Source organism: Schistosoma mansoni, chromosome 1 (assembly GCF_000237925.1).
Source record: "Schistosoma mansoni strain Puerto Rico chromosome 1, complete genome".
NCBI lineage: Eukaryota > Metazoa > Platyhelminthes > Trematoda > Strigeidida > Schistosomatidae > Schistosoma > Schistosoma mansoni.
In genome coordinates, this window is record NC_031495.1 from 19,180,158 (window position 1) to 19,193,106 (window position 12,949).

General features: G+C 29.7%; 1 protein-coding gene across 1 annotated transcript in view; it reads right to left on the bottom strand.

The window, feature by feature from the left end:
* Smp_129840 (hypothetical protein) overlaps positions 1-12,949 on the bottom strand; it is a gene marked incomplete at both ends in the record, with an annotated part of 94,541 nt that overhangs the window by 70,523 nt on the left and 11,069 nt on the right. The window contains one exon of the mRNA XM_018793548.1: positions 5,548-5,703. Coding sequence (XP_018648049.1) covers positions 5,548-5,703 — 156 coding nt within the window. The remainder of the gene's footprint in view (positions 1-5,547; positions 5,704-12,949) is intronic.

A 12,949-nucleotide genomic window follows, 5' to 3' on the forward strand; every position in this document is an offset into this window, starting at 1 on the left:
CTAAAGGATGCTTGATCCTTACCATCAATTTACATTATCAGATAATAAGTTTAATAATAATTTGTAAATAATCAATCAAGAGTTAAAATTCATTATCATTTATCAGTTAGTTGACTGAATAAAACAATAGCTTGAATGTTTCTCTCTCGCGATATTTAAAAAGGACAGTGGTATTTTTCCTCGTTGAGTTAATTTTATTATTTTGACCGTAAATTACTACTGTTTTCACTTTTATTGACTTTATTTCATTTAATGTATTCGTCAAGAGTATCGTTTTCTTTGAAAGTAATCTCCCACCGGTACATTTGAGCACATTGGTTGTAGTGGTATGTACTTTTGGTTCTAACAATTTACAGTTTTTCTGGTTATTAGCTTCTTACATCTCTGGGCATTGGTTCTGTCCAGTTTCTTTTGAATACCTCTGATTGATGAATGAACAGTGCAAAATAAGCAATTTTAAAAGCTCAGGCTCTCGACACGTTGTGGAAAGCCGCATGCAGTGAAAATGTGCAAAGGATGGTATCACGAAGTTTGCGCAAGTTTAAAGCCTGTGGCTTTCAAACGGTTTAGTAAAAATAGTTGAGCGTGGTTGTTTCAGCAGTGTTGCTTGAACTCAAATAGCTTGTTATCCGAAGTCATCGCAGTGGTGAATACTGCTTAAAGGCTTATCAGCAAACGTAATCGAGACACATCAAACAGTACTCTCTCGGTCGGTACACAAACTGATGTAAAGTTACCTTAAATAAGCTCAGAGTTGATTGACTCGCATGGGACAACTCAGGGAGGACGGCCTATAAAGAGATCTGTTAAAAAAACGCCCAAGTAAGGGACTTTCTTCTGTCCGTCGCCCTCCGAATTGCAGCTGGCAGGAAACGTTCAAAAAACCTAGTCTCAAGATTAGGTCTGTTTCTAGCAGGAAAAACAACAACCTGACAACCAAAGTCATCGACAATCATCCAGGACTTCACGGTGTATGACACGGCTGTGATTGCTACTCCAATAAAAGTTGATAAATGGGTAAAAATCCCAAATAAGAGGCGACATAATGTTGCCAAAGAAAAGCCAGTCCTACGCTCAAATGATTGTGAGATGGTGGAGAAGATTTGTAGCTCAGGTGGGTGATTCTGATGGAGTTTCGTTCTCTGAGCTGGATGGCATGGTTGTGAATTTTTCATCGTTCTTCTGAACGGCATCATCAGCACAAACTTCTGGTAGACCAAGCCATCCATCTCGGAGAACAAAACTCCATCAAAAAACACCAGTCCTCCAAAACGTAGCTGAGAAATCGAAGATGACAGATCAGTTGTCTTTTACAGAGTCAATGAAAGTGAAATCTCAGAACCCAGAACTCGTTTTGAGCATGAAATTGAGTTGGTTAAGCGGCTAGTAAATCAGCTAATGCTTCAGGATATCTCCTGATTCATCTTGCTAAAGGTTTATAGACTAGGTAGCTAAAAAGACTCCAAACAGAATCAAACTAGGCTGCCAAAAGTAGTATTTGAAGCTCCTAACGAAAGGGACTTAATACGACAGAATGGATATAAACCAAAGCGGTCAGGAGTTTTTGTCCGTAAAGACTTGCAGCTCACGGATCGTATAAAGTAACGAAAAGCTGAAAAAACTAAAACTGAAGTTAGATGCTGGTGAGAAGGACCTAAAAATTTTAAATGTTTGGTTAGTGAGGCTTCGACAGAGAATGATTGCGAAGGCACTCTGAGTGAAGTACGAAGCCATTTAAATGGGCTTCGGATCTGTTACAAAAATGTCCGGAACTTGCTTAATAAGCGATCGGAGCTAGGTGTACAGATAGGCTCTATCAAGCCAGATTTAATAGCAGTCACAGAAACTTGGTTGACACAGCTTATAGACAGAACGGAACTTGATTTCGAAAGTTTCACATAAACAAGAGCTGACAGAATCCAGAAGTGTCAAGGTGGAGGAATAACTCTGTTCATTAAGAATACTATCTAATTCACCGTTATTGTTAACATATCCCATGGAAGTAGAACGTGCAAATTAGTAAGTTGCCCCTTGAAATGTAAAGGACGTGAGCTGCTGATTAATTAAGTGAATAACAACTATTCGGTTGGTTTGTCAGTAAATTAAATGATAATTTACAATTCATTCTTGTGAAGATTTAGATATACAGATATGATAGAGACAAGCATTAAGTAAAGGTGTATTCTAATGGATCAGTTATGATGGAATGACAAAAACCCACTCATATGCTTAGTTAATGTAATAAATAGAAATAAATAACAAAAAAAATAGTCACAGATAAATCATTAAACCATTAACAAAAGAAAATGTTTGAAAATAAATTACCTTTAGTAATTTGAAAAAAAATAAATCGAATAATTATAGTAATAATGACTGACTCGCGTCACTAACTTATTCATGCATAAGTTATATCACTGTAAGTAATTAGATTTCTCTTTTTGAATACCACAAATTTACTTTACAATTTACTGGTTAAAACGAATACCTTGTCTGTTGTACAAAAATTCAAAATTTAAAACCATGTAAAGAAACTACTTTGTCCTACTTTTCACTTAAGCAAAGATTAAGGTGTGCAATTAGTTCTTTTAAAATTATTTTTTACTAAATCTGTTGTTTATTCTAGTACATTGGGTGAAACAACATAACGAGCGAAATTAAAGGCGTATTATTATTTTTTTTCCACGGCTGATTACGTTATAAACAGATTTTCACACAAAATGATTCATGAAGATTTGAAGATAGTTTTACCACTTACTGGAATCCATTGGAAAAGCGCCCCAAATAGCGCTGTGAAGTTGTCTATCTAACACAGAGGCATCCTTAACTACACAAAAGTGAAATAACATATTCCAAGGTATTCCAATGAGGACATCACTATTAAGCCACTGAGCTTGAACCTGATGACGTTTTACATTCTAACAACACAGATATTTCCGAATATATTGAATGACTTACACAGCTCAACCCAATACTCATTTACATGATAGACTGACTCAAACTCCTGGCTTTCCCGTCCGTAAGTAATACAGACAGTAAAGATTTCAGCCTAATTAGCTAAGATCATTAAACTTTCTAATTTTAGACATAATATTTTAGAAGTAATAATCCAGCCTAATGAATTATTCCTCATACATTATTCATAACTGTTTATAAAAAACACTTCAACCATTATTGTGAATGAACAAAATGATTTTGAAGATTTAATAATATCTTGGTAGATTAGTTCTTAAATATCCAGTTAGAAAATAGAGACAAAGTTTAGTCGTAAAAATGGATTAAAATCAAAACGATCATTTCGATTAAGAAATCACCAAACTAATTGGGAATTAACAATAAAGAGAACAAACTGAATGGAATGTTCAATATTAGTTATCACTAGACTATTTTTGTAATAGAAAGTCATGTAGTTATTCTTAACTGAAGTGGTGACCGAAGAGACAACTAATTGGAGTGTCAGTGATCTATGATGATAGTTCTTTTTCCAGTCGTTTGTGACATTTTAATCAGATTTTGAGGAGTAATCTGATAAGTCATATCGTCTGGTCATGGACGGTTTATTTCATGATATTACATGTCTATGTTTACTCAGTATATTACTAATAACTAGTGTCAGATACTACTCAGTTTAATGTGTGTATATTTGTTTATTGATCAGTTCAAACCGCATGAAATTAAGTGCAGTTAGATATTGATTTTAGTTTATTTTTGCTTTCATCCACCTATCTCCAATCCGTGGTTTCTAACCTCAAAGTCAGTTAAGTATTTGGAGAAGAAACACAAATATTAGGATAAGTAAGTATTACCATAAGCAAACAGTGAGTTACTGAACTTTCTTATATCACAAATTATTTTATGATTTGTAGGGACTGGTACTGTGTCAAATCCACATAGCTTATTCTAGACTCTGAATAGACTAATCTATTCATTCTTCTCAAGCCACATTTTTGCCCTGTCACTTATTCGTTTATTAATCCTGACTGTTGTTTATATGATCGTATATGTGCTAATTACTTACCCTACTTATTATGTGTCTGTAACTTATTTTTGGTTGACTTCAAATGTCTTTTCACGCTTGGTTCAATCGAGTTGGCTTACATGCTTTCTCCAATCCGTTTCGCTTCGCTCTCTCCTCACCGCTTTCTTCACTTAGTTTCTCTGATAGTCTGTCTGAATCAACGATTGTATGAAACATACGAATTCAAAATCCATTCTTGTATTTGACTTATTTTAATTCCGTTATTCACTAACGCGAGGTAATCAATAATTTTATACCAGGGTTGGCGACATAAATATTTCGATAACAATCACAAACGATCCAACTGGAGTCAGATATATGAACAGTAAAGATTTTATAGTGTTTTACATAAAAACTGTCTATAAGTTATTTCAATTAAAAGATTACTTTTGCGATAAAAGTTAACAAGATGCTGACCATTTACATACTATGTATCACTAACATATTTGTCTTTAAGTTAAGATATATGTTTTTCATGATTGGATCGTTTACAATACAACGTACACATTATATTGGTCACTAATTGGTGAATGATCAATCATAAGTATCTCAGTCCTGAAGGAGGACAATCGTGTCTCGAACAGTGGAGTAGTAAAATCACTTACTGTGATCCTGGTTGGCAGGAGTTTCAATTCTTTAAAAAGTATTAATCCCCTCAGCATTGTAGATATACCCTGCCGACGAGTACTAACCAGAAACAAACCTAAGTTCAAGGTCTTTACTTACTACTTTCAACCACCTAAAATAAAAACATAATGTGCCTAAGGTCGAGTCACTGAGACTAATGGTTACATTCTAGCTTAATCAGTAAAATGCGATCAGCTCTGAAACATTGGACAAATGTGATAATAGTCGATATTCAGTGGTCAACCAGTTGTCCAACACATAGAATGTGAAATAACAATTTCGAAATAGATTTCATGTTCTCCTAAATATAATTAATTAAGTTGTTAGTTAAATAAAGATATGAGCCATACCTGAAACCTAATATCTTGTTCACAAAGGAACACATTTATATAACAAGATTTAATATTAAAAATCCGAATGTATTTTTCACATCTATTCATTTTCTTATCACATTAATTAATATTCATTTAAACGATCAGGACAGCTTAGCTATATTTTGGTGTATTAAAGTATCTTTTATAGTTTAGTTCAACAAATACAGTTTTCGACAATGACAACGAAAAATCATTACGTAATCCTACAAAGCGGGCACTTAGTTTGAAGTTAAACCGGATTACCACCAATGTGAGTATAATATCTCAGCTACTGTTGATATTTCATTATTATTGTGTAATCACGTTCTGATTATCAAATGTTTTCCATGATAAAACAAAACAACTTACTACTTTCTAGCAGTCAGTGTGAGCTAAATACAGGTGTCATGCTATCAGAAAAAGATAATTTATGGTAAAAATAATATAAAGAAAGAAACTAAACGAGATCCATTTTGTAATTTCTCAACATAACATTAAAACACTCAATGAAGTACAATGTCAGGATAATATATATGTATCAAAATTAATTACCTTTTATCATTTATTTGTGCGCCCAGTTTTTGTGTCATATCTGGCTTTTTATTACGAAATCTAATATTGACACCGTATTGACTAGGTATTACCTTGACACCCCAGAATTTTGATGGTTTCGGTCGAACGAAACGTACAGTTGGACCAAATTGAATTCTTTGATTATTGAGTATGAAATAATGAATTTTTTTCCGATTTTATAAGAATAAAAGAGAAAAAGAATAAGACATTTGATTAGTTAATTTTTAAAATTATCAATCAAATTAAAAAAAACGAATTGTACAATTTTTCACGAAATATGACATTCATTCAAACAAAAAGTTTTAAAATGAAATCCCTGTACAATGACAGACAGATTTACTTGTTGTAGTATTTGTTTTCTTTTGTTCTTAATATTGATTTTCTGTCAGCTATGAAACATGAGTCTGTTTATATCGACTAATTTTTGGTGGGGATAGAGGCTAGGGGAGAAATAGGATTTATTTCATTTGAGTCTTAAAAACACATCTTATAGACTGGTTGATATAAACATAACTTTGACGAAAATAGTAAAACATTGGAAAAAGTAAGTGTAGTTAGATAAATCTTATAAATTGGCGTGTATTACCTCATGTTTAATTTTTGAGGAAATGTGGTCAATCTTTAAAGTATCTCCTACTTAATAGTGCACATTGAAACAATTTCGATAGTAGGAAAATCTGACCTACAATTCAATTATCAATCAAAAAATAGTGCCTAATTGATCTAAACCCCTTTATTTATTTGAAACATAACGGTTGCTAATCCCAATTTATCGTAAAGTATTATCACAATTCCTAATTGATATGATTGAAATTTATCATGAACTCGGTTTCCAAACAATAATAATCCAGTTCCTACTTTCACTAATAAAAATTTTTAAAATTCATTTTGTTTCTCACAGTTATCTGCTGTTATTTCAAAGATTATCTAGATTTAAAACTGACATAAATCCTTTTAATAAAGTCAGCGATATCATTATCATTAGTTCAATTTTAACTTAATGACTGATTGAGAGTATTTATGTATATATCACGCAAACTATGAGTCATATCTTTTGTGAAGTGAAATATAACTAAAATGATTGAATATTCAGTTACAATCTATTTCTTTTTTTTGGTTTTCAACTTGACAGCTAATGATAAGTTTTAACTCCTCTTTTATTTCCCACTTTTTTTTATCTTTTCAAATGCTTAATCACCATTGAACGATTCTCTCACATTGTTGTACATTATTCATCAATATAATAATTGAATGCAAAAAGAAATATGATAGATATCAACTTTTTCTCTTTCTTTTCTTAAAAGAAAACTTAATAGTTAAAATATTTTATTATTTAGTTTAAGGCTGACTTATCAGCATCAGATTAATCCGAAGACAATCATAGAATTGTCAAGTTAAAGATATTAGTAATATATGGCTTACAATCGGTTAACTGTATTCATTAATATGAGAAATGCAAATTATTTACTATTGGACAGTGATTATTAACTAACTTATCTATGATGATAACTGTAGATTTCAGTCATGAAGTAGATACGCTTTTTAGTTAACATCTTTTTCATTGAAATTCTTTGTATATTGAAATCTGTATTTTATTGAACTCACCATTAAAAAAATGGTACACTTCATATTTTAATAATTTTTATAAAACAAGGACAATCTTTTCATATTATATACTGTAGCTGAAAGTTATTTAGGCGTAGTGGCGAAGTTTGTACACATAAAATGGCAATTAAAAGGGAGACTACGTATTGGAATAGTAAATAACTAAGTTTAAATATATAATTCCAATAAAATTAGCTTAAACAAATCGAACCGAACTCTAACAGTTTGTTAACAAATGGAACATACACTAGAATCGATATAAATACCATCCATATGATATCTTGGAGAAACGTTGAAAAACTCAGAAAAACCTACATTTTACTGACTGCTAAACAGACAGAGTCATACATTTGAACAATTATAAATTCTATAAAATAATCTGTTAACATTCATTTGCCCTAAAATACTTTTATAGTATTCTATCATCTTGATAACACAAAATACCGGTACTTTCAAGTTGAATTATTGTTACAAACTTATTGTAACTCCAATTATTTTTTAAAATGTCAATTTCATCTATACTGAAAACTATTAATCTGAATAAACTCAAAATTTTGACAAATAGTTACAATGTATCTATTTTCTACTTTTTAAAAGAATCAATCCATGGCATTTCATCAAAGACAATAAATTTTTTTTTCAACATATAGAAATAACATTTGAGTGAGTAACAAGTTTTTGATCATTCAATATAATTATATCTTAATTTGACTCTGCTAGTTAATAATTTGTATACCCACATTATGTAAATGGGTGAAGTTTATGAAGAATCCTTTTTAGATGGTACTGATGGGATTTTTTTTTACCAAAAAGAAGCAGTTCTTTATTTTACATATTGAGAAAATTTACATAAATGCGTTTTATATTACTAAAGATGATTAGTCTATTTTGAAAAAAACTCCACATAAAATGTTCTTTTTTTCATTCCAACGAAATTAAAAATCATTTACTAACTATTAATTTGTTTTTTTTTTCTGTTTAGGAAACTGTTCCTGAAAAAAAATAATGTTTCCTGTGTTTTTCACATAACAAAAAATGACATCAACAACAAGCGTTCGAGTTAGCTACATTTCAAGAAATGAAAATATTAAAAAAAATTTTTCACTGGCAAGGGGAAAATAAATAAACAATAAGGATATTTACAAAAGAAATCTTGAAGTTTATAGAAAATTGTGAGATAATTTATAAGCAATAAATAAAATGGAAAAACATTGAATTGGATTAATCATAAAGTTGATTCGATTTTGTCTTTGACAATTTTATGACTCATACAGTAGCCAGTTCTGGACCTTATAAATAGTAGTCGTTTAGTCTGTCATATATATATATATATATATATATATATATATATTCATACTGTTGTGTTGAGAACATACACTTTTATAGTGAAAGACACAATCACAAATTCATATAATTATTAATACAATTATTACCAAGGGAAATGATAACAATACTAGCCATAGTCGAGCTAACCCTATTTAAGTGTACTATTTGACGAATCTTTAGTTGAAAGTAACACAAAAGATAGAGAAAGAAGTGAATGACTCCATTTTCAATATTACCACTAACAAACATAGGCAAATATATATTCCCATGATTTCAATAAATGGTAAACATAGAAAAAAGAGATTGTATAAACTACAAACTCAGTATAATGTACATAAATTTTTACTCGTTATAAAATGCAAAACAGAATTCACAACCAGGCATAATGGCTTCTTCTTGACTTGTTTATTGAAGATTTTACATGGTTTTAGAAGTAGAAAATGGGATGGTTGTTAACTTAATTTGTCGGGCATATTCGCACAACTGTGTTAATATGTAAAATAACATTAATCACATAATTAAATTTAAAAAGGTAGTTAAAATTATTTTTATAAAAAACGAGTCATTGTTATAACAAGCAGTTGCAATGACTGAGTAATTGTTTTAAATGATAGTCGAATTAATGCTAAGCAGTTTACCTTACTTTTTATGTCTTCTAAGAGATGTATTTATACTATGAAGACGAATCAATAATCTACAAAACAATACGGCACAGTCTATAACCTAAAAGTTAGGATTAACAATGAGACATTTTGATCGCTGCTTGACTCTATTTATGGAAATGTTACAATGTCGTTACTCCACTTTTTTTTATTAACAAATACAAATTTTGGATAAAAAATGAGTGGTTTTAAAAAGCTCTCTAACCATACAAGTAAATATGATATCATCTGATTAACCATAAGAGATTTACACTAATTATGATATTTCACTCAGTATAGACTATATCGACACTTTGAAAGTAACGATGTATCTTATCAATCAGTAAAGTGTCTTTTAGAAAATACTGAGGAACTAGTTTATATTTCCGACTCTAACTAGTTAGTGAATAACATGATTTTTTTCGTTTCATGTGTAACAACTTCGATAATAACACTAAATGATAAATAATTTTACAATTTATTCTTGATTCTTGTTATTTTTTGTTAACCCTATAAATTGTGTTCCCTTTCTGATCCAAACGTTGAACTCCATTGAAATTTCATTTGAATTGTCACGATGTTTATTTATGATAAGAAGGTACCATTTTAAATCATTACAAGTAAATTATCTGTTATATATATATATATAATCAACCCTTTACCCCAGATTTACGTTTACAATTCATAATTCTTACGGACATTCATGATTCTTGATATGATATTTTATAAACGATAAAACGCTCACTGATAACAAACGTTTTACTTACAAGCTGTAAATAATATATATGAAGTGTAAGGACTTTTTTATTTTTTATCAAGAGAAACCTGATTTATTCCGATTAATTGTCTAACTCCGGTTTATTGAAGATACAAAAACAAGTTTGCATTTCAAAGCATAAGTTTTCGATTTTGACATGAAGATGTGATTTTTGCCTCACTTGAAAGAGCTCATTAGAACATGTATGAATATTTTTTTCTTTGATAGATACCTGAACTCCGATTTAAACAATGCTTAACAGACATTATATTATGATTGTTGTTGTTTGACAAAATGTTTTGTGATTTGAGTGTCGTTCAAATGTTATAAATATAGGGAGATACAATTATGTAGAAAGTCACAAAAATAATTACATTTATTTTTAATGACATAAATGCAGAAGAAAATTAAACGCTTAATTAATAAGAATATGACAGTTGAAGCAAAAAGAATTGTTTGAAGATCAATTGATTTACCAAAAGGAAACCTAAAGTATACTGATAACTTACATCTTTTACGCCCCACTTTTAAGAATCTTATTTGCGTTAAGCTCACAAAACTGTATGACAAACTTACATAATAAGATAAACTTTCTTTAAATATCTGTTATTAATGATAACTTTTTTACCTAATTCATAGCACATATTTATTCACGACAGCAAATTGATAAATCATAATAAGTTATTATCAATCACAAAGAATGTATATTGATGAGTAGTAAAACAAAAAGAGGACATTGTTGAACTTCGATTGCAAATAGTGAACATTTTTATTAATCAGGTAAATACTGCAGTCAAGCAACATTCAAATTATCAGAACTTAATTTCATGTTTCAAATAACAATGATATTTTCTGTTTAACAAAATATCCAACACAAAATAGTTTCATTTTATTTGTTCTCGCATAAATTGTGTCAAATAAATATCATCATCCAATTAAATGTTATAATATTAGATGGAGTTTTGTGGATATTATAGTAATTTCAATAGTTGAGATCATGAGTCCCAGAATAGGACGAAACGGCCATCCAGTGCTTCCAGGTTTCCCATGGTGGTTTATCTTCAACTGACTAATGATCTCAACTAATAAAATCAAATGTTATAAACCAATTTAATTTCAATGTTAATCAAGAAATGTTAAATCAAGTATTTTTCTTAAATAGCCAGTATCTAATTTTAATTAATTAAATATTTATTTATTTTTCAAAATAAATGATTATCCAATATTTAAAAATAATAATTAGCCCTAAACAATGATTATCATAATAGAACCAACAGTCGACTGTAATTATAATTCATAGTAAAGTTACATATAGATGGCTATCTTTAGGTTATCTGGAAGTATTTCATAACATGCTATTTCTATGATTAAGTTGATTAAAGTAATATGTACTTGAGAAGTCAGTTATTAGTATGGAATGTAGAATATCTAGTACTGTTTTTTTCTTAATGATAACAAATATTACATAATTCTCTTTGTACCTATGTTAGTTAAGTTAAATCTTTGGTTATTATGATATGAATGGGAACATGACATGAAAAATTAAATACACCTATACATTCCATTAGGATGGATTGATTACACATCTACTTGTAAAAATAATTTAAGTAGAGTTAAATAAATAAAAGATGTAATATGATTTTAAACGATTAATAATTTTCACTGGTATTCACGATATTAAACACTAAAGTACAAATTATTGTAAAATAATCGTAATGAAGACAAATTATTTTAAATATTAAAAATGAGAGTTTCTACTCTTTTTACATATCACAAATCGTTTATATTTCTTATGCAGAGATTTGAAGGTTGTTTCCAGGTCATTCCTATGACTCGTTTTAATAATTTTTTTAGTGCGGCAAGTTTACGTTTTTAATGAAATAAAGATATTTAGTAGCTTACTATAAAATCTCTTACTGCACAACTGTATTACTAATTTCTAAGTATCTCTGTTCATAATGATACATAGGCTTTTATCTTTAAGGATTTATAGAGTGATCATTTATGCACTGATGATTTATACATTAAAGTGTGGGTCACATTGTTGTACAAATAATAAATTCGGTACTATTTTTATTACTAAAGTACGTACTGAGTAAACTATATGATTTTTCGATGAATAGTCAACCATTTGATCAAAATAAAATTTAGACATCGACATTCTAGCATCAAGGGGAATATGCACAAACAATTTTTTTAAATCTGTTTGCCTATCGCATTTACGATTATTATTATGATGCTGAGGGATAAAAATTATGAGCGAAACAGGAATTTTGTAGGCATAGATTTGTTAAGAATGCAAATCAGTTGGAATATGGGATTCCACTTTAAATATATAATGTTATTTCAAAGTAACCGGATGAAGTTTTATTTTCTATTGTCATGAAGTATGAGTGCTTTTAGCTGCGATATGATTCTTGTTAAATATAAAGAGTTCTGACTAACAAGCAATCTGACTATTTAAATAAAAAATTTAACATTAATTCATCAGAACCTACAGATTAGGAAGACTTAATTTTTAGGTCGCTTATGATTTGGGTAATTTATTCAGACGGAAAGTCTCCCAATACTGTGAAAGCTACAATTTACCTAAACGCACTGAACTCAGAAACACATTAGTTGATTATAAACATGACATGTCTTCTATAATAATATACGTACGTATAAGTATAGGCATATCATTTTTAAGCTTAATTAGTCACAACGATAAAAGGAAATGGAATATAATTCAGTTCTAGATCTTGGAAAATAAAAGTGACATTGAAATCACTTATTATTGAGTATCAGTTAATAAAGCAAGACGCTTAGCACAGATAATTCACCCTAACTTCCAGTAGTGAAATATATAATTATAACTAGTTATGCATGTCTGAGTGAAAACATTTAGTTACAATCATCATGTGTCTAGAACGGTACTGGAACAAACCAGATTACTCGTTGTAAATTGTTCATGAAACATATAAATTGAACAATTAAAGTACTGCAATACCATTTAGAATGAGAAAAGATGTGTTCGGCATAAAATGTGAGAGAGCACACTATTATATCCAGG